We start from the raw sequence: 24,592 nt of genomic DNA, 5'->3' as shown, positions 1-24,592 counted from the left end.
GTAATATCGTGGCATTTGCAAACCTCTCTGTAACCCCTCAGCAAAGGAGCACCACAAGCAGCACATCCTCATCTCCCGTCGAAGCTCGCGTGGCTGAGGAGCCTGATGGTCCAGAGATGTGGGTGGCAGAAGGCAGCAGCAGCCCCAGAGCTTCATCTCTTCAGCACACCTTGCTCTTCCCTCCCTTGGTTTATAGCCTTTGCTGTGTGCCTGCACGGAGGTTTTGAAAAAGACCCATCGTTTCATTACGTATGATTTTTGTAATTAAATGTTGCACTATGTTTTGGAAGTACTCTGCAGGCAGTTGTCTCCTGTTTCTGAAGTAGAAACTCACTTGTACTCGGGGATTTAGGACATGAAAATGTATTCTCAGCTGCACCAAATGCTCAAGAGTTGTAATAATTTGGCTTGCTTTTTTCACCAAGAAGAGAGATCAATGACAGAGGGAGGGGTCAAGGAAGAAGGAGGAGGAGACATGAAGCAAAAAGCCACAGTAGCATAAGTGAAACAAGGCTGCTGAGAGGCCAGGAAAGAAATGAAGGTTTTCCATGACAAAACCCATGTCCCTGGAATATGGCTGCAATGAGGGAAGATGTTCAGTCCCTTCGCTGTGCAGGATGGAAACTGGCACTTCCAAAGGAGAGGACACCACATCATAATCCTGTTAAATTAAGCCATGGCGTCAAGAATTTTTCATCATCTATGTCACTCTTTCAACAGCCTTCCCTGGAAATGGGAACACAGGGGGAGATAAGAAGAAAATAAAATAAGAAATCAGACAAAGATGTATAAAACAAGCTGCATTTCTTGAGTTGCACACAATGCTCTGACATTCTCCCCACCAGGTTTCAGAGACAAATGGTTGGATAAGCAGCTCAAACTGACCAGGTGCCCCAAGGGAAACTTTAGCCAAAGAGGGGACAAAGTGAGGGCTTGTTTCAGGAGATGAGCAGCTCAGGTTATCCTTTCAGTCCATGGGGTGAGATGTCCTGTGCTCCCCAGAAAGCAGTGATACCTCCAGTGAGGACAGCCCAGGCCAGAAAAAAACTATCTCCAACCAATTTACCTGCTCTGGCCATGCTGGAAAAGCCTGGGGACCAGCCAGGGAAGCTCTGCAAAGGCTCCTACAGTGGGACTGGCACAACTGGAAAGGACAGGCTTCTTCTCCCTGCTGCCACCCAGAGCTGCTCCAAGCTCAGCCCCAGGGTGTGATGTCTAGATGGGGCACCAGGGTTCATCTCACACTGTTGGGTTGCCCATTGCCTTTGGCTGAGAAGGCCAAAGCAGGAGCCACATATGATAGGGACAGGAGGACATGAAAACTGAGCCTAAAAGGAAAGAACCTGGCCTACAGACTAACTTCTTACATGCTGCAGGACAGCCCTACTTGCCTCTCACACAGTGCAGTCACAGCTGAGGTGGATTTCTTGGCTTTCAGGAGACAGTTTAAATTGAAAGGCTGAAAGATTCCACCTCAGCCCCTTCAGCAAGTCCACTCTCACTGTGGTGGTTACCTTTGGGCTTCTAGTCTTGTTCTGCTGGGGTGGATAGGAAAAGCCTGAAGATAGCTTTTGCTTTTTTAGCCACCCTGCCACAAAAATTCAGAGGCGCAGACTCTATGAAAACAGGATGTCAGCTTCTGTCAGAAAAGATCACAGGAGGTTTGAGGCTTTTTTTTTTTCTTATTTGCTTCTCTCTCTCTCTCTCTCTCTCTCTCTCATTTTCTTCCTCCCCCCTTCCCTCCCTCCCTCTCACCCTCCTCCCACCTCCCAGTTTCTGTCACACTCAGCACAGGGTCAGGGGACGAGCGGAGGAGATGGCGGTGGCTGAGACGCAGCTCTATGCAAAGGTGTCCAACAAGCACAGGAGCAAAAGCACCTCTGCCCTCCTCGAGTCCCTCCTCGCCAAAGGATTCCCGGCTCATACCGCGTGAGTAACTTGTTCAGCTGCCTCCGCACAGTGAGATTTATTTAAGACATGAGGTGTTTCCCATAAAACCCTGACATCAGGCAGGTTGCTTTTTTGATCAGGAGAATGTGCTGCTCCTGGGGTTGAAGTCCCTATACAGGGATCAGACTTCAAATTTCATGTCTCGCTTCAAATTCCATGTAGAGTGGTGTTTATTGCTCACATAGCAAAACCAACCTGTTCAATATCAATTTTTATAAATATATCCAAAGTATATCTGAAGATGTACACCCTTCCACATCCTGAGCCTGAGAGGCTTCACAGTGAGTTAAGAAGTTGGCCATAGTTTGCTCTTGGGATAAATCATCTTTCATTTTTTTCTGCTTATCACTCTTATCATAAGAGCATTAAATGTGGATGTGATTTCTATCCAAAGTTTTTTTCAGGCCTGGCAAAGATCTCCTGCTGGATATTGTTCGGATGTTTCCTGCTGGAACCTGATCTAAAAGATCAAGTTTAATTTAAGATTAAGATTAGGATTAAGATTAATCCTTAACAAGATGCCACCTAAATCTGTCAATTTTTCTTTCTGTCTTGAATCAGAATCTTGTTCTAAAAACTCTTGTTCTAACTAGAATGTATAATAGTAAAGAATGAGGGTCTATTCCTGGCAACCCAAATGAATGGGAGATAAATTGGGGCAGATAACTAAGTTAACAAAAAAAGAAACATGGTAGTCACTCGTCCCCCAAATATGTCTCTCATTGGACTGGCAAGTTTTGGGGAGGATTTTCCACCTTCTGAAGGGAAAGGATGGACATTTTGGTTCCAACTGTTCAAAAAATAAATCTGATTATTTAAATAATAACCAGGTCGAAGAACCCCTCATAAATATGTTTTAGAAAGGAGAGCAATACCTCCCTTTTGACTGAAAATTAAGCTAGTTGGAAAGGCTCCATTTATAAGTGCTGTGTTGCTTTTTTTAGGAACAGCTGTGTTAACAATGAAGACATGATGGGCACAGCTTACAGGGCAAATATGGGTGCCTCGTTCCCAGTTATGCAAAGTGGAATTTTAGCTGTGGGCTGAAAATCTGGCTTGTTATTTCTCTAGTAATACTGTAAGTTTGGTCACCCCAAAGTAAAGGCTAGTTCTTTAAATTTTTGTCCTGTATGTCATGCTTTTCTAGTCCCCTTCAAAACACTTTCTGCTGTTACTGAGATGGCTTTGTGCTTCCCAGGTCAAAACCAAAAAATAGTGGCAGAAATACTACGCAACTGACCCAAAACGACAAAATATCAAAAAGCAATTTAAAAAAAAATTTATTTAATTTTATTGACTTTAAGACCTTTGATTGTGTTTTTATAAAACATTTTAGCTGTGTTTGTTGTTCCTGGATTGAACCATAAATTAAAAGCTTCTTTTGAGATGTCCTGACCTGAGAAGTATGAGGCTGGGTGGAAGTACCACAAAATCTTTCATAATGTAGAACCAACAGGCCAAAGCAACATTTTCCCAAAGAACAAAACTCAAATATGAGGGTCAAGTCTAGCATTAGATCAACAAATTGGGCCTCCCCTCGTGCTTATGGAGGATGGAACTGTGCCATCAGTTTCTGTTTTAGGGAAGAGCCAGTTTATTCTCGCTGTAAATTTATTTTTAATCTACTTTCAATACAGGTTTTTCCATGATTTATTCCTACTCTCTACCTGATAAAAACTGGTATATGCAGATTTTGTTCTGTGCATTATCATTCAATCTTCACTGCTCATCTTGGAAGAGTAGGATGTTTAGTCACAGCTTCATGCACTCCTAGTGCTAAGGGCTCTATAAACCGTGGTGGAAATCATCACATAGGATGAGACAAAAGGTGGGGACAGGTGTGGAGAGGAACACAAGGTTACAACAAGACGGTACTGAGCAGTTCGTGGCCTCAGGTCTCACTTGTCTGATTACATTTATGATTTTGAAGGCCTCCGTGGTAGAGAGGAGCTGAAGTGCCATTTTGGCTTCAGGGCTGTTTGCACAGAGCTTGTCTCTGGATGGGAAGAGCAGCATGGCACAAAGCCATAAAAAACTCACTTTGAGGTGCAACAAGTGGTTAGCAAAGCCTGGCATCGTTGGCCAGGTGGCAGCAGGCACTGACACTTCCACGGGTCCACTGCATGAGGAGAACGACAAAAACACGGGTTGTTTGTGTTTGATGTGATGGAGAAGGAGGGGGCCCAGCAGAGGCATGGAAGGGAAACGTGCAGTGTTCAGTCACAGAGGACACAGAGTAGCTTTAAACCAGCCAGCTCGTGATTTCAAAGTGATCTGGCCATGGAAGTTGATTTACTTTACGGAGAAGGAAGGTAGAAGGTAAAGTTTGAGTGGAAAGGCTCACCTCAGCCCTCATCCATGCTGAGCCCCCACTAAAGAGCCAGGCACGGTCGCACATCCATATAAACACGTTTAAATGTTTTTAGTAAGCCCGTGTGTAGTTTTTACACTAAAGAGAAGTCAGAAGACTCGGAGGAAGCATCAGGGATGAACCTGAGCCCTGCAGCTCAATGCACCCATTGCACCACTGATGCATGTTTGGGTATCACAGGGATGGATAGAGAACAAAAACGAGAGGAGACAAAATGATTCCATGCCATCAGGATGCAGTGGCCAGAAAGGATGGCCTCAAGAGAGAAGGAAACAGATGAGCAGATTCTGAGTAATTCAGTAGGTTTTTTTCCATGTCCACTGTCTCGACTTCCCCTTCATGTTTCTTCTGAGAAGTCTGTACGTGGGTTTCTGGGGTGGAAATGGGGTTCATGGGTGCAGATGCTGCTTCAATACTGGAATCCATCCCCACATCACCTGGTATTTAGCCACAAATACGTGTTCATGTGAAGCACATAGCTGACATTTTAAAAGCTCTAGTGAGAAAAGAAAATGTGAATCAAATCCAACCCCAGAGGATGAAAGTTGCAACAACAGAGAGAAATGTGAGATTTTGCCCCTCATCTTGGACCGAGCTGCAGGTTTAGATCTGGCTCTCTGCTGACCTACGAGAGACCCTCAGACCAGATTTCAAACCCCAATATAAGTATTTTTTTGCTTTGTTTATATATATGGGCTTGGGCCTGGCATCTTGAATCAGAACTTTTTTCCTATGAACCAAGAAAACTCTGCTCTTACAGTGCGTGGATGGATGGTTTTCCTAACCCTAAGGAAATCCATAAAGTCAGTAGGGCTGCTAAGGAAACACAAAAGATCCTGTGGGGAAGATAGGTTACCAATCTTCAAGGAATTAAAGAATTGCAGTGGAAAAAGCTGTCTGGAGGGCCTCAAGAACATTAAAATATGCCAGGAAAAAACTAGTGGCTAAAGGTCCTGCCTGTGCTGGAAAGTAAACTTGGTGACCACAGTCACTAAACACTTTTAATTTCTAGGAATTTTCTTTCTGTTATTACGAGGAATTGATTTTGCTTTTTTTTTCTAGGCAAAAAGCTTTGGTTGCTACTGGACAAAAGACAATAGAAGATGCAGCAAAATGGTAAGTATCTGTGATTTCTAAAGTGAGCTTTTGCATTAAAATCCTCATTTATGTGCTGATCCTGTCACTGAAGTTGAAGTTAGCTGCCATAAAAAAAAAAAAAAAAACAAAAAAAAAGCATCTGAGATTTTTTTTTTCCCCATTTATTTCACTCAGAGAGAGAAATATTTGTGTTTGTACTTATTCTGGGAAGCAGCATTACTTGCAGAAGGCCCAAGGTAAATTAAAAAGAAGGGGAGGAAAGGGCAATCTTGGGCAGAAGCAGCTACTTTTACCCATAACTGGGGTTACAAACATGTGCAGTAACAATATAGGGTTAAATGGCAATGGCTGAAGGGAAAGAGAAGGGCTTAACTTACAAAGTAAGCTGAAAGGCTGGTGGTCAGAGGGAGGTATTATTAGAATCTAAATCATTTGTTGGTTTGAACCCCACAACGTTTTTTCCTCTCTGTCAAGATCCTCACAGAGTGTCTTTATGTCATTCACATGATGTTAATTGATTTTTTTTTTGCTTTAATTCACCATCAAATTAAATCCAGTCTTTCCTTGCATTTTCTTCTGGGTTTTGTTCTGCTTTTTTTTCCCCCCCTTGGTTTGGTTGCTTTTTTCTTCTTTTTCTTCCATTCTTTTTTTTTTTTCCTTTTGTGAAAAGCCAGAGGAGCCATTTGAGAATGGCATGTTCTTTCCTAATAATTTTTTTCAGGGATTCTACCACACTTTCCAACAATCACTCCCAATCCTACAGCTGTGAAGACAAACACACAGCATGTGAAGGACAATGTGAAGGACATCATCACATGGCATATGAGTTTCTGACCTTTGCTTGTGCATTTTCTGATTTGTCTTGTTCACTTTTTTTAGGGCTGAATAAAAAGATTCTTCTAGAGTATTTTTTTAATTTTCAGTGAATTTTTACTTATATAATTTTGTCACTCTTCAACATGTTCTACCCATTGCCTTTTTCCTCCTCCAGTCCTCTGTTTCCAGCCATGAAAAAGGGGGAAAAAACCCCAAACAACTAAAAAAGGGGGTTTTTTGTCATCTTTCATATTCAGACATTGATAGAAGTGAAGGCACATAATGAAACGTAAAGTAGTCAGAAAATAAGCAGAAAAAAAATTTCTCCATTATTTACTACTTCAGAATGAAAATTTTTAAGGGACTTTTACTTCAGCCTTCGGTTTGCAAGAAAATAATAAGATTGTATTTCCTTTTCCTGATGTCTGCTATGGATACCTTCACCACAGGAAACAAGAGTAAGCAGCGCACACCCTCAGTCTCAGTGATATGCTCTTGATTCCAGGTTGCATTCCCACTGCAACGATCCCTCTCTGGACGACCCAATCCCCCAGGAATATGCCCTTTACCTGTGTCCCACCGGCCGCCTGCTCGACCGCCTGCAAGAGTTTTGGAAGGAGAGCAAGCGCCAGTGCGGGAAGAACAGAGCCCACGAGGTTTTCCCACACATCACCCTCTGTGATTTCTTCACGGTGAGGCACAACAGGCGTGCAAGGGGCGAGTGTCAGCTGGGTGATGTTTGGTGAGACTGGGCCACCTGTTGTTGTCTGACACCAGGACTCCTCGGTGATCAAACAACAGGGCCTGGGTCCAGGAGCGTTGCTCAGTGTTTGAGTGGATGTTTCAGGGTAGCTGAGTGACACGTGTACACCTAGAGCAAACCTGTCCAGGCTACTGTCAGGCTTCAGAGACCTTGTCCATGGCTCATGGATCCAGGATTGTAAGCCTTCCTGGCTAGGGCAGCAGTGGCTGCCATCAGCCATCAGGGACAGTGTTGTAGGATGCAGATAACTTTGGTGCCATGCCTGTGGGAATCTCAGGGAAACCTCTACCTTTCCCAGAGAGCCCCATCAGCAGGTCATTGCTAGGGTGGCATGTCCCAGATGTTACCCTTTCTGTTGAAGATTTTGTGAAAAAGAGAGAGGTAAAAGTCACAGGGATGGAAGGGGAGACAGGTTGGACTCCAGCAGTACAATTCAGTAACTTTGTCAATAAGTTAACGTGGAAGTTTTGCTCCTGAGCTGGACTCCTGGTGAGCTGTTTTCTGGTTCTAGAGAAGCTGCTGTCCTCCTTCCATATTCTGGGTAACCCCCGAGAGAACTTCCCAGCAGAGTTGCCTCTCCTGCATAGGTGAATGTGTCAGTACCAGCAAAGAGTCAATGGTCTGGGAAAGCTCTGGAGCCACCTGGAATCTGGTTTTCGTCTGTTGATGGTGCAGCTGCAGCTGAGATGTGCTGAAACAGGCATGAGCCAGAGCAGCTGGACAAAAATTATTCCGTTAAACCATGCCAAGAAATAGAGACAGTGAATATAAGAAATTTTGTTGCAAAATATTGAATGGTAGTCTCTGGCCATTGAACACAATTATACAGAACAAAAGTCACTAATTAGTAAAGAATGCCATGCTTTTGGAAGGTGCCAGGTTTAAAGGCCTGCCTGCAAAAGACAACTGCGTTGCAACCCTCACCTTGCACATCTCTGCCCCATTCCAGGTAGCGTATTTCCAGGGATAAATGTACCCCCTGGGGCTGTTCTCTGCTCCCTGGCTGTCAGCAAGAGCTGACCTGGGCACCTCACAGGCAGAAAGTGAGACTCACTGACCCGGCTCCCACCTCCTTTTCCTGACCTGCCCTCTTCTGTTTCCCGGTTTCCCATGTCTTTTGCATCTCCCAGAGCTGTCAGCCCCAGGAGGAGCTCTGTTGTTTCCTGGCACTTGCCCTGGTGCAGGTTCCCCCCTACCTTTGCCCCCCCCCCAACCAGTCTGCCCAGTGCCCCCTGAATCCCCTCCTCCCTCTGGCCTGAATGGCACAAATCCCACCTTTGTCTCTTCACTTCTTATGTTGGTTAACTACCACTTTTTCAAGGAATCATGGCTCTGTACAATCCTTTATTTTGCTGTGATTGGATCACATCGACAAAGATGCCTCAGGAATTTTGCTGGGTGTGTTGCTCAGCGTCTGAAATCTTGGAGTTTTGGCAGGAGTGATTACAGCGAAGGACTTTAGGGTAAAAATAACACAAATTACTACTTAGAATTGAAGAGGGAAGTCATGATTCCTGCCTCATTTCAGAGAGGTTACTGCACACCTGTCAGACAGTAAAGTCTTTTCCTACCTGGGCAACACACACCTCAGGTTGAAAGCTCTGACTCCTGTTACAAAAACAGGGCACCATGTTAATCAAAATGCCTGATATTACTGATTTTAATGCCTGGAATTCCAGGCAAATTCATAGGTATTTTGTGTTTCTCAGGCAGTTTCATGCCCCATAGTTTTCTACTGTATAGCAGAGGTTACAGTACTGGCTGTTGAGCTGGTGGGTAAAACCTGCTCCTCTTCTGTTTTCTTTCAGTGTGAAGACCAGAAAGTGGAATTATTGTATGACACCCTAAAGCGGGTCGGTGACAGCTTTTCCCAGTGCTTTCCACCATCCATTTCCCTAACACTACATGCATCCCCCAGCTACCTTGGCTTCTTCATTGATGACGTCCATGCTAACGTCCTCAAAGACTTTGCTCTGGCGTTCTCATCACAGGCTTCGGCCCTGGCAGGTAGGACCAACATCAGGGGGAAAATGGGTGGGTCGTAGCACAAACGTTAAGGCACAGTACTGAAAACCTCTGCTGTGTCTCCAGGGGAGCTTAGCTGATGTTTTACTGCCAGCAAGCACCCTTTCCTCCTCCAGATTTGAAAGCAAAGTGGCTACAGGATCATGTTTTAGACTTTGAAGAGACAGCGCTTTTGTCCAGAAGCTGAAATGATTGTCTCTGCCTAATATGCACTCCACTGACATTCCAAGAGGAATGTCAAACCCTGTGCATTTTTTTCCTCCCATGCAAAGCCAGGAAACAAATCTAGTCCATATTTGTGAATTATTTTGGCATAATTAAAACCATGACACTCTTCAAAACCATTATTTAGCAGATGTAGTAGTAGATCTACTGTGTTATTTCCTTCATCATGCAAAGCATGTGGTATAAAACAAGAAGAGCTTTAAATGACCTTTGTTTCTACGTTGCAATGTTATTGTTTCATCCCTAGACTGCCATGTGAAGCCCTGTCTGAAGCAGTTCCACCTTACCCTGGCTCACAAGTTTTATCCTCACCATCAGAAGACTTTGGAACAACTGGCCAAATGCATTAACCCTGGGGAGCCCTGCCAGTGGGTGGCTGCTCTCTACTCACGGGACATGCGTTTTGTGCATTACCAGGTGCTGTAATCACATTTATTTAATTTCCTGAGCTTGTGGTCGGACTCTTTGCTACAATCTGTCCCTCCTTTACAAAATCAGTGCACGGTCAGCACAGTGTTTCAAAGAGCATGGTTGTTTCCATTGCCTTTTTGGGCTGAAAAACTGGACTCGTGGATCAGTAGACAATATCTTTATGGTAGGCTGCTTGACCTGCATGTCTCAAGATCTAATTCCAAACTCCATCAGAAAAAAATAACCTTACCATGGCATGAAAAAATAAAAGAGACAGGAAACCATGATCATTGAATATTTGCTAGCATTTTTCAGTTTACAGTTTTGCAGTAAAATTCCACTCAGCAAAATTAGTTTTCTCGTTTGTTCCAGCCATGATGAAAACTGCACAGGCTCAGTTCTCATTAACGATTTTCTGCTTAATAGACTCTTTGTTAAAACCAGTCAACATTTTTCCAGTTCTCATTTCTAATTTTAAATTATGGAATGATCAACAGTTTTTTGCCAGATCAGTAAATTGCTTTGTCCCAGGTCTCATGTTGGATTTTAGTCACGCTCAGGAGAGCTGCAAGTGATCGCAAAAATAGCTGATGATGCTTTTGCTGTGTTTGCTTTCAAATGAATCTGTACTAGTTACAGGGGGGGTAAAAAGTATTTTTATGAAAACCAAGTGCCTTTTTTATACATACTGCAAAAGTGGTAGGGTCTTCCTTTTTGTCTGCCACCAAAGAGCACGTTGCAGAGCGGAAAATAAAACCCATTGCGGTGTCCACGAGAGGTGAACAAGCATCCCCTGAGCTGCTGCAGAACCAGCATCCTGACCCTGCTGCGTGTTTCCCCCCAGAGGCTGAGGGCCCTCTTCCAGTACAAGCCCCAGAACATTGACGAGCTCATGATCAACGCCGGGGATTTCATCTACGTTGACCCGACGCAGCAGTGCGACGCGAGCGAGGGCTGGGTGGTCGGGACCTCGCACCGCACCGGCTGCAGGGGTTTCCTTCCAGAAAACTACACTGAGAAAGCCCACGAGTCAGACACGTGGGTTAAGCACAGGTGAGCTGGGGTTTTGTGGGCGTTGCTTTACGTCAGACACTTTGGTTTTATTTTCAGGTGTTCCTCCTTGCAGGGAGCCGTGGGCAGAGGAGAGGAGGGGGGGTCCTGAGGGTCTGGAGGGGGATGCTAATACACCTTCTGAAGGAGAAGAGGTAGGACGTGCACCCTCAGACACCCAGAGTTCACAAGTTCAGCTGCTCAAGGGATGACCCCTGTTTGCTCCCGAACAACCTGAACACCCTAATGAATTTTAAAAGACCACATTCTGCCAGGCAGGCTGAACCTTCAGCCTAGTTCTCTGCTTCCTTCTTTTTTCTCATTTCGAGAGCTTGGAAAGTTAACTTGAAATGAAGCCACACAAATGTTGCTCCACCACCTTGAGACTACCCTCATCTTGTTGATTTACCCTGCATCAGAGGGCACCTGCCTGGCTTCCTGCACTTTGCTCTGCAGCCGACAGCACTGCTCATGCTGATTGTAGATTAGAGCTGATTTTTCTAAGCAGGGAGGTTTAGATTCATTTTTTGCTGAACTCTCAGAGACAGGGAGGAGGCAACCAGGTAGTAGTTTCTGTTTGAAGATCCCACTTTAGCAGGGTTACACCCAACATGTGCCATCAGTTCATATTTTAAATCAAGAGCAAAGTGATGAAGTGGATTGCAAGTGTGCAAGAAGCATTGAATGGAACATGAATCCTGACTTACAAGTGCCTGTAGACATCATCATGACTCAAAAATCTCTTCTATTTGTGTGTGTGCTCATATATTTGTGTGTGTGTGTTGCCTCTGCTTTTTCTGCAGGGAATATGTTTTTGTGACAGCTTCAAGATCCTTCACCCAAACTGAAAGGGAATCTAGTGTAAAGCTGAATGGAGAAGCCCATAATCCAAGTATGTCAAGGAGTGGAACCAATGCACTTTCTACTCAGGTAATTGTTTTTTCCATTTATTATCTTTGCCAAATGCTTGTGCAGACAAACTACTAATTAAAAGTAAATGTAATAATAAATGTAAGTGTACATTTAGTAAATGCTTCCCTTTCCTCCCTCACATTTTCATGTTATGTTGTAATGCATATATATATATACACATGTACACACACACGCTCTTATTGTATAATATAGTATCTCATAAATATTTTGTAGTGTATATATGATGTATATACTCTTGCCTTTCATAACACTCCTTTTGTTCCTGCCATAATAGCACAACACATGAATTCCCTGTTCAAGTTTCTCTGAGCACAGCCTTCCTGGGCAAGCTGTGCAGAGGTATGGAGACAAGTCTGACAAGTGAGACACAGGCACAACTTCTCCTGACTTCCATATGGGTTCAAGGCACAGCAACTGTATCTGAATTAGGCTCATTGTTCATTTTTGCTCTTATGTCCAGATTCTACAGATGCCATCTTCATGGTTTCCATGGTCCCAGATAACATTTAAATGTTTCATTTTCTTCTTTATTTTTTTAGCTATGTAGCTAATGCAAAAAACTGCCCAGAACAGCTAGCTGGAGTGATTAACAGCACTGATAGGATTACACTTTTGTCTGATTTTCAAAATCAACAGGTATCAATTTTTCACAGTGTTTTCCACTGGTCTTCTGGTAGAAAGAACAAAGTAAATAAGGACTCTGTTTTTTTTACCTAGAGCACATTTGCACCTGCATTGCACAGTTGGCTCTGGCTGCCAGGGATGCCAAGATGGTTCTTTCCAGCACATTGTCATGGTGCAGAAACCCCTTTGGGCTTGCTGGCCCCACAGCCTCTCTTCCTGCTGTGCTGGGGGACAACCCCAGGCTTGTTTGTGTTAATGTCAGAGAAACTTGAGGGCACCTTGAGGGAACTTCCACCTGGGGCCTCCAGGATGCTGTGAGTGTGTGACTGGGGGACAGAAAATTCTGAACAAGTCACATCCCCTTCCTCTGGCTCTGGATTGCTCTTGGTCTTGCTTATCTAGGTCAGATCTGCGGCAGAGCCACCACTTGGCCTGAGGAACATGTTGTGCAGATGGGCACCTCTCCAGTCTAGAGTCTTCCTGGCCTCTGGCTTCCTCTCAAGCAGAAGAGGAAGACCACAAAACCTTGGTTTTAAACTCTGATCTTGTGGCGGTTGGTTGGCGTTTCATGGCAGAAACGCAATAGTGTTTAACAGAACACATGAATATCAATCTCATACCACTTCCTAAGAATTCCCTTCTCTGCTGCTGAAGATGCACATCTGTGCTGCAGCAGTAATGCAGTTTTTAAAGTTTTAAAGCCTTTGACCTGTTCCTCCTTATCTTCTCGTCTGTATTTAACGTGCATTGTAGGCTAACCTCAAACTGCTTAGAATTTATTTGTAATTCCATGGAGTCTGAGTTAAAAAAAAGCAGCCTCATGGAAGGTCTGGGTTCACTGCTGGCTTGGCCACACAGTTATGAAAATCAGAAGTACTATTTTCATTAGGAAAAGAAGGAGAAGCTTGGTGTTAATCCTGGTGTGGAAAAGGGCATTGTCACTTAAATCTTTGTTAATTTTCCTTTTTTTTTTTTTGTTTATATCAACCATATGATAGAAATTAAAGTTGTAATTCCTTCCCACATTGGGATTGAAAGATCTGTTATCAACACTATCTTTCACTAGTGCAAATAGAGTTAAAACCTCGTGTAGCCCTCAGGGGTCAGGGATCTGACCTTTGACAGGACAAAAAAAAATGGCCTCAAGCTGCACCAGTGGAGGTTCAGGTTGGACACCGGGAAGAATTTCTTCACTGAAAGGGTGGCCAAGCATTGGAACAGGCTGCCTAGAGAGGTGGCAGAGTCACCATCCCTGGAGGTGTTCAAGGAATGACTGGATGTGGCACTCAGTGCTCTGTTGTTCAGTTGACAAGGTGCTGATTGATCAAAGGTTGGACTCGATGTCCTGAACGTCTTTTCCAGCCTTAATGATTTTATGATTCTGTTTCTTTCACTTGCCTTCAGTGGAGGACAAGTCAGGCTTACTGTTGTCCTAAAGACAGGCATCTATTACATCCACCCTGTCCAGGAATCCAGATTTTTAATGCAGGTTATATGTAACATCATAATGAAACCCCCTTTTCCCACAGCTGCCTCAGAACGGTCCCCTGCGCAGAGCGGTGCTGGTGATGCGCCACGGGGAAAGAGTTGACCAGGTCTTTGGCAAATCTTGGCTCCAACAGTGCCTGACCTCAGATGGTGAGTGAGATAACAGGAGGATCTTAGCAAACCAGAGCTAATTAACCCCTGTAATGGGTACAAGGGATTCAATCTTCTACCCGTTATTGTAAACATTGACGGCAAAGCAGTGAGTAGCATTGCAAGGCAGGCCCAGCACTGCTTTGACCTGCACGTAACCAGGTCATAACCTCCTCAAGTCCTTCACAAGTCCTTCATGCTTATGCTCAGTAAACCCTGCAGACAAACAAAGCCCTTGTGCTACTGATGGAAGTGTGCCTCACTGGCGGATCAACAAATCACAAGATCACATTCACCACCACTCACTGCGGAAGGTGGAGGTTGTCAGACCCCTCCACCTTTCCACGGCCGAGTCAGAATTATGGTCTCTTGATCAGAATCACAGCACGTCACTAGTCCAACCTGGGGAAGGTGAGCAAGAGCAACCTGTGGTGGAATTGAAATGTCAGCAACTGACGTAAATTAAAATCCGAATTTCCTGGCCCTCTCCCTCTCTCTCTTAAAATAAAAAAGAACAACAAACACAATCAAAAAACAAACAAACAAAGAAAACAAAAAAAAACAAAGAGTATGTTTTCAGGTGAAAAAAACTGACATAAAACAGGGAAATGTGTCAGGAGGAAGGGGGGGAACAAGAGGTGCTTTATGCTGAAAGTCACACCTTTGCTATGCATATTCCCTATGTTCAGTGGGTGAAATTCACATCAGATGAGGAGGGTGGGCACCTTCTGGCTGTACAATCAATGCATTGCTTTCACTTTTCTTCAGTGTAAATGTTGGGTTTCTGTCATTTCGGCAATGGTAAAAGAATATAGATATGGAGAGGAGTTTTTTGTTTCACTTGAGCCCCACAAAGCTGAATTCTCATGATTTCCTGTTCTGCCTCTCCTCCTCCCCATTTGCTCCTTCCAAGCTGGCAGAAGAGGTGCTATTCTGTTAGGACAGGTGGTTCCCCAGTTCAGTGTTGTGACCTTAAAATGTGACCCCTTTAAGGTAATAGCACTGGGTGTTTTTCATCAGTGACACACTGGCTGTGTCTGCAGTACCAACATAATACAGCTGCTGCCTCCCTTGTGCCACAGCAAAATGTCCCACCTCTTTTTAGGACAATACTACAGAGCAGATCTGAACTTCCCCTCTGCCCTGCCAAAGAGGAAAGACAGCATGAAGCAGTTTGAAAATGATCCTCCTTTATCTTGCTGTGGTATTTTCCAGTCAAGGCTTATAGGTAAGCTGGATAATATCCTACTGCAAATCTAAGGGTTTAGGAAGCAGGCTGCCACCGTCTGCCAAAGCTCATGCTGGCTTGTAATAGGAAAACTTCCTAGCAGCACTCACTGTGGTTAAGCTTCTCTGCAAGATCTCAAATAGTACAATAGAGAACACGGCTGGTTGCTTGTCTTCAAGGCCCAACCTGCCAGTTCCTGGCAAAGAAAGTTGGAAGAAAGAAGCCACAACACTATCTGTGCCCTGCTGCTTGTCTGCAAGGGATTAATGGCTTGTGCAATTGTCACTGAACAGGCAGTGAGGAGTGAAGGGTCTGGCCAGAGGAAGCAGCTTCATGGTCAGCAGAGTGTGGTCACCGTGTCACAGGGAGCTGGAGGATGGGTGGTGTGGGTTAGTCTGACTCAATTCACTCACCAGATGAAGTTGGTTGTGCTTTCTGAGCAAGGTGCCTGACTGTGACAGTGCTGGCCTGGTGCAAATGCCTGTCTCTGATGGTTCAGGTACATGGGGACAGCCAAATGCCTCACTGCTGTTTGAAGATTTGGAGTGATTCTTCTGTGGTTATCTTTCCAACACTCATTTTAAACTTGCTGTTTCCACCAGAAAGAGCTTTTTAATGAGCTCGATCAGCAGGTAGTGTGAAAAAATGAATAGAAAGGGACTGTCAATGGATCCCATGTCAATGAAAATGCAAAGCTCCAAGCTGGGTCTTTTTTCAGTAAGTATTTTTTAGTAGTTTCTTATCTGTCACACCTGGTTGTTCCCATCCAGGGGAAGCTCTGCTGGACCAGCAGGTGATGGTGAGCTACGTGTACTCGTCCCCTGCCCTCCGCTGTGTACAGACAGCTCAGCACGTGCTGCAGGGTAAGGCACCAAAACCAGCCACAGTGAAAATATCTTCATCAAACTTCTGTGAAGTCTCTGAGATAAGCAAATAAAAAGATTTTGTGGTTATTAGTGGTTATATTTAAGCAGGGAAGTCAAGGTGGTTTTAACTCGCTGATAACGCAGGCAGCAACAAACCTGCTGCCGTGTGTGCAGTCTGGTGGGATGTAATCCCATTAACTCCAGTCCTCACCAGTTAAAATGCGATCTAATGTATGAAACAGAGGTGTTTCACATCAGGTTAAATTCAACATTAGTAGCTGCTCATCAAATCACCACTGTCACCTCTTCTGGAAAACATTTGGAGCCAAAAAGCAGATGTTTCCAGCGCTCTGAGGGATCTGAATCAGGGAAGACAGATTTCATCCTTTCTTTTGCAAGCTAAACTATTTTAATGCCTCCATATTGTAGAACCTCTTTCCTCCTCTTTCCTCCCTTCCTTTCCCTCTCTTCTTTTTTCATTTCCTGTCCCTTTTCAATAAAATAAAAAGTGTGTCTTTTGACAAGGGAAGTCCATTTCTAACACCACCAGACAATTTACTGCCCCACTGTGGAACACTGAGCAAAATGCTATATCAAAATGGTAAAAACATTTCTTGTCTAAAATTTATTCAGATTTCAATTTTTTTCTTCTAGCAGAGCATCACAAGAGAGCGAGCTTCAGAAATTATGATGATTATTATAATTATAATAATAATAATATAATAATTTGAAGTGTCTTAACATTAGTCAGACAAGAATATAACAGTGCCTTCATTTAATCAACACAATCCTCTTTTGTTTGACAATAAGTAATTTGTTTTCTTTAATGAAAGTACTGCAGCAAACCAGGGAGAATGTATAGCCTGAATGCAGCACTTTGGGTGTACCTTTCTCCTATGATTGATTTCTTGTTCTTGCAGGGCTTAAATTAAATCAAAAAGTCAAAATCAGGGTGGAACCAGGTCTGTTTGAATGGACCAAGTGGGAAGCAAGCAAAGTAATCCCTAACTTCATGACTGTGGCAGAACTGGCAGAGGCATCTTACAACATAGATACAAGTTACAGGTAATTGCTCCATTTCTAGCTGATAAAGTTGTAGAGTTTTTTTCCCCTGAGATTTCTTATCCTTTTATATGTCATAAATCACTACAAACACTGCAAAGATGGGATGGTCCTGATCAAATTCTGTGCAACCCTGGGGCAGAGTACACAGGGTCTGGGAAGGGAGAGATGAGCCTGACATGAGCCACCTGTCCTGGTTTTGGGGACAGGCAGGACAACAGTGTTTCACTATAATTGATGTTTGAGGTTTTTTTTAATTTTAATTTGCCTGAATATTAATATTGTGCTCAGCAAGGACTTTTTGGGGCTCTCATAACTTGGTGGAGTGAGAGGTGATGCCTTTTCTGAGCACTTGCAAACCACACCCTGGCAGGAAATGATGAGGCTCCATTTCAATCTAGCTCCTCATCTCGCTCTCAAACCAGGCTGCTCTGTGTTCGCAGTGCACAGCCAGATCCAGGAAATTACTCAGCTGATAAAAGTGTCTCTGGGATTTCCCACGTATTCAAGAGAGGGAGAAAGGAAACCTCTTATGTCTTAATGCATTTCTTACGGACAAGCATCTTCATTTGAGATTGCATGAAGGAACAAAATCCTGCATTTTCTTGGAGTATAGGGTTTTCTGGTGTGGTTTTTTTCTGCCATCAGACTGTTTTCCCTAGGTTGTTGGGGTTTTTTTTGTACAAAATCACTTCCCTCAAAAGAAAGCGTGCAAGTGGACAGCATTGAGAAGCTCAGAAGGGAAGCTCTGAAGCAACGCTAACTACAGTGTTCAGGCCCCTCCCAGCTCACTCAGGTCCAGGCAAAAATGGGATGGATGAACTATAAACTTGCACATATGTTGCCAGTTGCTTCCCACCACGTACAGGGTTAAAAATCCTGAGGTCCCAGGGTCTGGTTTTACCACATTCACCTGTGCAAATGACAACCTTTAATTGGGTCAGGTCCCTGATTGTTCCCTGTCAGCAGCGGACCAGTTTCAAATTTTCCTGTTTCCAGTGCCACTAAGAGGCAACCTGAGAGCACTTGCAATACTTGCTGCCCACGTGGTGTGTGCTGAGATGAAATCACCTTCAGGTAAACTGCACCCAGGAGCTGGGTGCCTGGGCTGTGATGGTTATCTAGCAGCCTTCTTGATGGTGGAAAGAAGGGGACTCCCAAGACACTGATTTTCTGTCATAGATAACCTCTGTCAGGTGCTTAGGATAGCACAAATTTCCCTCTGAAGGACCTTATTTATTTCCACTGACCTTGCCAGACACTTGAGTTGTAGGCAGCTGGGTGGGATTAACTCTGCCTCTCTATCCTTTCACATTCTCACAGAAGCAGAGGTTGGTAGGTGCTCCCTGTCCCAAAGCAGGATAAAATAAACTCTGCTTTGGCTGTTCCTGCTGTTGTTAACTTCGAGTTGCTGTGAAAGCTGCTTATTTCTTTCCTCTTCATCCTCTGCATGGAGGACAGAACCTTCCATCTCCACAACAGCCCTTTGCAGACTGTTATCATGTAGTCCTCAGCCACTCCTCTGAGCTGAAACTCTTCCTGTGCTCCCCCGTGGGCTGTGCTTTCTGGACCCCTGTTCACAGCTCCTCTCTGGATTTTTGCTTGTTGATCCTTGTGTCACTTGGCCTGTAGTACTCAGAGCTGGACACAGCAATCTCAGTGAGATCTTATCCTGGGCTGAGCAATCCTGTTGGTATTTAGCCTGGAGACCACCCAGGCTGGTGCTGGAGATGATCAGTTCTGGGGTAGGACAGCTGGTTAACAACATGATTAATACTGAAGGGACGAAGGTGCCAACAGCACAACACATTAAAAAAAAAAAAGAAATTGCAGCTCTGCCAAAATGGAGACCAGTTTTGAGCACCCCAATCTAGACTTGTCTGATCTAGCCAAGATTAATATTAGGTTTTACATATTTTCTACTTCTGCCATTTGTGGTGAGTTAATGTACTGAGGACTCACCTGTGAAAGAACACTATGATACCACACTTTATTGCAATATATTAATCTAATCTCATTCCTGCCTGTTCACTGAATAAGGAGACAGTCAAGTCAGGGAGAGGGGGGGCAGTTGTTTGTAGAAAAAAATTAACAACCTGTGTTGTATCACAACACATGGTTAAGGATTTGCCAGCTGTAGCAGTGAACACTTCCCATTCCTGGAGAAGACAGATTATATGGATGACATGAGTCTGGGGAGGTTTTATTCTGTTGCCAGGAAGTCCTGGTTCAAGCATCAGCTAAGTGGGAGCCTGGTGAGAGGCAGCAAATGACTGTGGTCCTGCTGCCTATTTTGCCTGTCCTGCAGATCTCAGAAGGCTGCCAGGGTCTCCCATCAGTGGGAATTTGGTGTTCCCAGCCACCTACCCTTGGCACCTCAGGGCACATCAGGGCCCTTCAGGTTCTTCCCTCCTGCTGCTGGACTGGAGCAGCCCCCAGGCCTCCTCCTGGGGCTGGGCAGAACTGGTGTCCTGGAAGCTGCTGTGGAACCCTAGGATGGGTCTGTGCAGAGGGAATGTTGTTCATTGACCCAAGCCCCACCAGTCCTGTGAGGCTTCCCTGATTCACAGCAGTTTGACTCTTACTTCTTTGGAAAATATTTACTCAGTGCAGGAAGAGCCCTGGCATATAAAAGAAAGAAGAAATGCCTGGTCTCAGCAGAAGATCTCAGGCGCTTAGGAGTGATGCATTGTGACTAATTCTCCTGGAAACACCTTCTTTTTAACTCTGGGAGTGAAAGTCTTTACTGTCCATTTGACCAGGGGAAAGCTAATTCTCCAGGCAAGCTGAGGTCACAGTGTATCAGCCAAGACAGCAGACTTTTCACCAAGTGCCTTTTCTCTGGTGTAATCATTCAGTGGTGCTATCAGTGTCCCAGCAGACACCCAGATTAACATATTTGTGATTTTGTTGTCAGGGGTAACTTCCCACTCTCTTCTCTGGTGCCGTCGGAAAGTTATGAAGACTATTTAAGCCGAAGCTCTGTGGTTATGAAACAGATCATCGCTGCCTGCCCCAGCAAAGGTGAAGGTTTCAGATCTTTGTATATTCTGTCAGACATTCAGAAACAGGAAATGGCAGAGATTTGCCAGCAGAATCACATTTAATGTGAGTTGTTGGTGCTGCACAAAGCTTAAAGTAGTCTGAGTGCATGTCCTGGGCTACACTGAAGTAAAAATACATGCAATTTATGAGCTAGAAATGAGAGAAAGTAAAATTAAACAGAGAAAGTAGATTACTAAATTGCAAGAGTATGCTCTTTTCTTGGTCTTTCTACCTTGGGTTGTAGCTCAGCAAAAGATAATACACTTTTCTGGAAAGCTTTTTTCTTTTTCACTAGCAAACACCTTCTCTCACTGGCTGGCGTGTTACAACACACCTGATTTTTTTCTGCCCAACACAATACCCCCAGCCACATGATTAAAAAGGTCTGGAGAGATGAACAGCCCCAAAAGCACCTCATACCCATCTGCTGATGAGGAGCCTGACAGTGCTGCAGCTCCCTTACTACTCCTCTTTGCTTTTTCTGGGTGTACCAGGCGTCATCCTCATCGTGGGCCACGGCTCTTCCCTGGCATCTTTCACCCGGCCTCTGATGGGGCTCCCCAGCAGAGACAGCAGTGACTTTGCCCAGATGGTACGGAAGGTAAGAGGATTCTTTTCCATCAGGAAGCTTTTGTTTTGTTTTGTTTTATTGTACCTCTAATAGGGAGCCTGCTTATGCAGGGAGACGTGAGCACGCCAATACCAATGACGTCAGCTTTCTCATTCCAAAGGGAATCTCACTTAGTTTTAGCAAAGCACTGGAGGTCAAGAGAAGGATTTCATCTGGGTGGCTTTGTATGTGACTAGCAGTTATGTCTTTGGAGAAGATTTTGATCCAACTCCCCTGGAAAGTCAATGCCATGTAACACCTACAGCCAAGAGGCACATTTGGAAACCTGGAGCTGTCCTCCTTCCTTTCAGCCTGGAAAGGTGAAGGCTTTGGGGTGACCTAATTGCAGCCTTCCAGTACCTGAAGGGAGACTACCAGAAATATGGAGAGAGACTATTTACAAGGGCCAGGAGTGGCAGGAGAAGGTGGAATGGCTTCAAACAGAAAGAGAGTAGGTTTAGATTAGATACTAGGAAAAAATTCTTTACTGTGAGGGTGGTGAGGCCCTGGCACAAGTTGCCCAAGCTGTGGTTGCTCCATCCCTGGAAGTGTTCAAGGCCAGGCTGGATGGAGCTCTGAGCAACCTGGGCCAGTGGAAGGTGTCCCTGCCCATGGCAGAGGGTTGGAACTGGGTGGTCTTTAAGGTCCCTTCCAACCCAAAACAGTCTGTGATTCCATGGTTCTGTGAAACAGGGCTAAGAACCTTCCTTCTCCTCCCCATGGTGAGTGTAACCTACAGTTATATTCAGTCTTTAGATATAATTAGATATATTTTTACTACCACTGTCGATGCATAAGAAGGGGTGAATATATTTTGGTCATCAAAGCCAAGCATGAATGTGAAGAGATAAGTTCACCTCTCACCCCTCAGGCCTCCAGAATGGTTTCAGTTCATTTCAGAAGAGACAAAATATCAGGGTCTGCTCTCTTGTGTAGCAAAGACCCCCCCCTTCATGCCCAAGCAATGACCCTGCTGATAACTCTGCTGGTAACTTCTCTCCTAGATCCCTTCCCTGGGCATGTGTTACTGCGAAGAACTGAAAGAGGAGAACAAGTGGCAGATGGTCAACCCACCAGTGAAGACCTTAACTCACGGAGCAAACGCAGCATTTAACTGGAGAAATACTATCGTGGAAGATTAAAGGGTTGGCTCTGCCTTTGCAGTTGTCAAAAATGAGCCAAAGGCGGGTTATGGTTCAGCACAGCCCAGGGATTCATCCAGAAGACACACAGTGGGTGGGAAATGCCCTCTCCGAGTTGTCAAAGCACAGAAAAACACTTCCAAGTTTGCTGCCTGAATTTTGTCTTTATTTTGGTGACTGAGAAGAGGGGAACTATGTACTGGAGTTCAAGTGACAAATAACACTTCTAGTGGTGAGGAAAGTTCCCTTTAACTTTTTCTGAGAGTACAAATGTTCAATAAATACAGATCTAACTACCTGATTATAAATTCCACTGCAAAAGGCATTGAAGTAAATGTTGTATTTTCAAGACTAAACTACATGCAGCAAGAATTCCTTTTTTTTTATTTTCAGGCACTTGGATATTTTCAGACAACACAAAAACTGAGACTGAAAAAAGTCATCTCCTGCCTGAAGAGGGGATCATGTCTACCTAAAACCACTGGGTTTCCTGTTCACTCCGTCAGTTCTGTGAGAGCAAATACCACTGACTCTTTATTTACCTCTTCTATGAAGGGAGTTCATTTTCTATCAAGCAGCTCCTCATTCAGCTATTCTTGAGGGATCCATACTGCAGAAGGGTCTAAATTCCTGCTTTTTGAAGAAAACTAAACTGATGGCTTTGCTGTTACTGGGACAAAAAAAGTGTGTTACTGGACTGGTGACAAAACCATGACGTGAACAGCTCTTAACTCTGAACCCTTCCTGTGATGGCACTTGCAGGACAACAGCTTTGCTTTGTGCTGTTTTTTGCCAAATTGTATAAATGGTGACACATCTCCTGGATGGGTCACCCAAAATGTCTCTGTAGCTCCTCTGGATGATTTGTTTAATTAAGACAATGTAGCCCTGAAATATTGGGCACAAACAGGAAAATGCCTTTCCACAGCCTGTTTTTCTTTCTAATAATGTTCATTTCTAGTTATCAGATAACTACATCCGGGAAAGTACAAATTTTCCTTTCAATGAAAGGAAAAAATAGAAATGTTTGTCTCCAAGCATGACTGGAAATGTTTTCATTTTCACTCCTCACTACCTGCTCCTATTTCACATCTCTCTGCATTCATGCCCCATCAGGGCAACTGGTAGAGCCCACCTAACATTCCATCTTTGGGGCTGAGAGGTGTCTGACAAGCACCTTCATCTGTGGGTGTAGAGATTTCACTCTCTCACTTGGGCACCTGAAGTGACTCATTCTGACTTTTCAGCTCTGGTGAAGTTGCTTGAGCTCTTGATTTTCTGACAATGCTGTGATTTTCAAGTGAAAATCAAATATCCCATGGCCAAGGCCGGAGCCCTTTAACTATCAAGGGATGTAACAAAGGGTGCAGACAGAGGCAGGTGAGCCCTGTGCTCCCCTTTTTGCATGACCCACCTGCCTGCAGGGTATGGAGACAAGAAAGAGAAAAAATAAACTTCCTTCAGGGACAAGAGTCTTCAATGCCACTTAAAAGACTGGTCATTTTTAAAGCATAGACATAAAAAGCATTTTAAAGCGTTTTAAAGCTTTCATGTGCTTTCATGAGAAATTTTCCTCTATCTTTTTATAAATTATGTGAGGGGGTTTTTTCTTAGGCATTATCTTATGTGTTAATCCTAGATTGTGCTGCAAACATAAGTTTGGGTAAAGAATCTGGGTCTTCCTTTAAAAAAAAAGCAAAATAAAACACCGAGTGACACCTCTCCCTTCGCCCAGTGGCACCAGAAATGTTGTCAAGGTGGGTCTGTTGTGAAAAGTAACCCATAAGAACAGAATCTTTTGCATCATCTCCTTTTTTTGATCAGATGTCCTACTCTGCTGCCACGGTGTACAAAATAGCAATGATATATTTCTCTTTGCTTTTCAAACTTTTTGATCTGCAGAGATAATGTTACTAAAAGCCAGTTTATGGCACTGCAATGCTGTTATTGTCCATCAAGCTCCTATCCATAATGAGTGTGTGCAGCTCCCAAGAGGCAGGTGAGAGGAGGGGAGGACGTGGATGGGGGAAGTGTCTGTCTGTCTCTTACAGGTGGGGATATGGGGGAAGGTTTCAATCAGTTCACCCCATCTTGGCATCTAATCAAATGCCAACGGGGCACAAACAACCCTATTGACAAGCTAAATATATTTAACAGGCAGATCACTAAAACACTTGGACCAAAATCCAACTGTGCTCTGTTTGTTTTTAATACAGATGCACTCCAGTGAATTTTACTTCAGTGAAAACAAGGAATTGAACTTCAGAGCATGTGGGAAAGAGGGTTTGAGGACCTAAGTATTCTCTTGTGGTGGTTTCTAATCCAGACACCACAGTGCTAAGTAGATGAGGACAAATGCTTAATCAAAACACTGTATTTAGCTTATAAAAACTTCTCCCTTTCTAGTGTTTGATTCCATTGAACAGGCAGCACCCACAGCAAGCCATTGAAATTATCTCAGTCTTAGTGACTGAGATAGTTTCATGACTGAGATGGAAGGGCAAGACAAGCTCTTCTATTCACAAGGACCCTGCTTTTGGCTTCCCATGGGAGCACAGACTCACCTCTAAACACATTTTAAGATCAGAGCTGAAATTATAACTTAAACATACCAGGTTTCTTAATTGTACAATCTAGTGCTTAGGAGAGAGAGCATTCCTAATGTGCTGTGTACATAATATGACACTAATCACTAAACACAGGGGAAATGAGGAAAATGTCCTGGGAAGTTTCAA

The 24,592-nt window shown here is 44.1% G+C and overlaps 1 protein-coding gene across 1 annotated transcript; it reads left to right on the top strand.

Moving 5' to 3' along the window:
• The first annotated feature begins 1,816 nt into the window (after positions 1-1,816).
• UBASH3A (ubiquitin associated and SH3 domain containing A) lies at positions 1,817-21,910 on the top strand. Its single transcript, XM_027689088.1, has 14 exons — positions 1,817-1,929; positions 5,384-5,437; positions 6,741-6,927; positions 8,807-9,005; positions 9,496-9,665; positions 10,504-10,712; positions 11,513-11,639; positions 13,796-13,904; positions 15,010-15,132; positions 15,903-15,995; positions 16,919-17,063; positions 19,978-20,084; positions 20,600-20,706; positions 21,720-21,910. The coding sequence occupies exons 1-14, from the start codon at positions 1,817-1,819 to the stop codon at positions 21,855-21,857; spliced, it is 1,881 nt and encodes a 626-aa protein (XP_027544889.1). The 3' UTR covers positions 21,858-21,910.
• The last annotated feature ends 2,682 nt before the right edge of the window (positions 21,911-24,592 follow it).

This window comes from Neopelma chrysocephalum, unplaced genomic scaffold, assembly GCF_003984885.1.
Source record: "Neopelma chrysocephalum unplaced genomic scaffold, ASM398488v2 Primary Assembly neopelma1_76, whole genome shotgun sequence".
NCBI lineage: Eukaryota > Metazoa > Chordata > Aves > Passeriformes > Pipridae > Neopelma > Neopelma chrysocephalum.
This window is presented reverse-complemented; position numbering and strand designations above follow the sequence as displayed.

What these genes read in the sequence shown, in the direction of transcription:
- UBASH3A (XM_027689088.1), top strand. Translation starts at nt 1,817, where the DNA reads ATGGCGGTGGCTGAGACGCAGCTCTATGCAAAGGTGTCCAACAAGCAC. An exon ending in TGCGTTTTGTGCATTACCAG is followed by an intron (nt 9,666 to 10,503) that starts GTGCTGTAATCA and finishes GTTTCCCCCCAG; the next exon opens with AGGCTGAGGGCCCTCTTCCA. An exon ending in AACATAGATACAAGTTACAG is followed by an intron (nt 17,064 to 19,977) that starts GTAATTGCTCCA and finishes TTTTGTTGTCAG; the next exon opens with GGGTAACTTCCCACTCTCTT.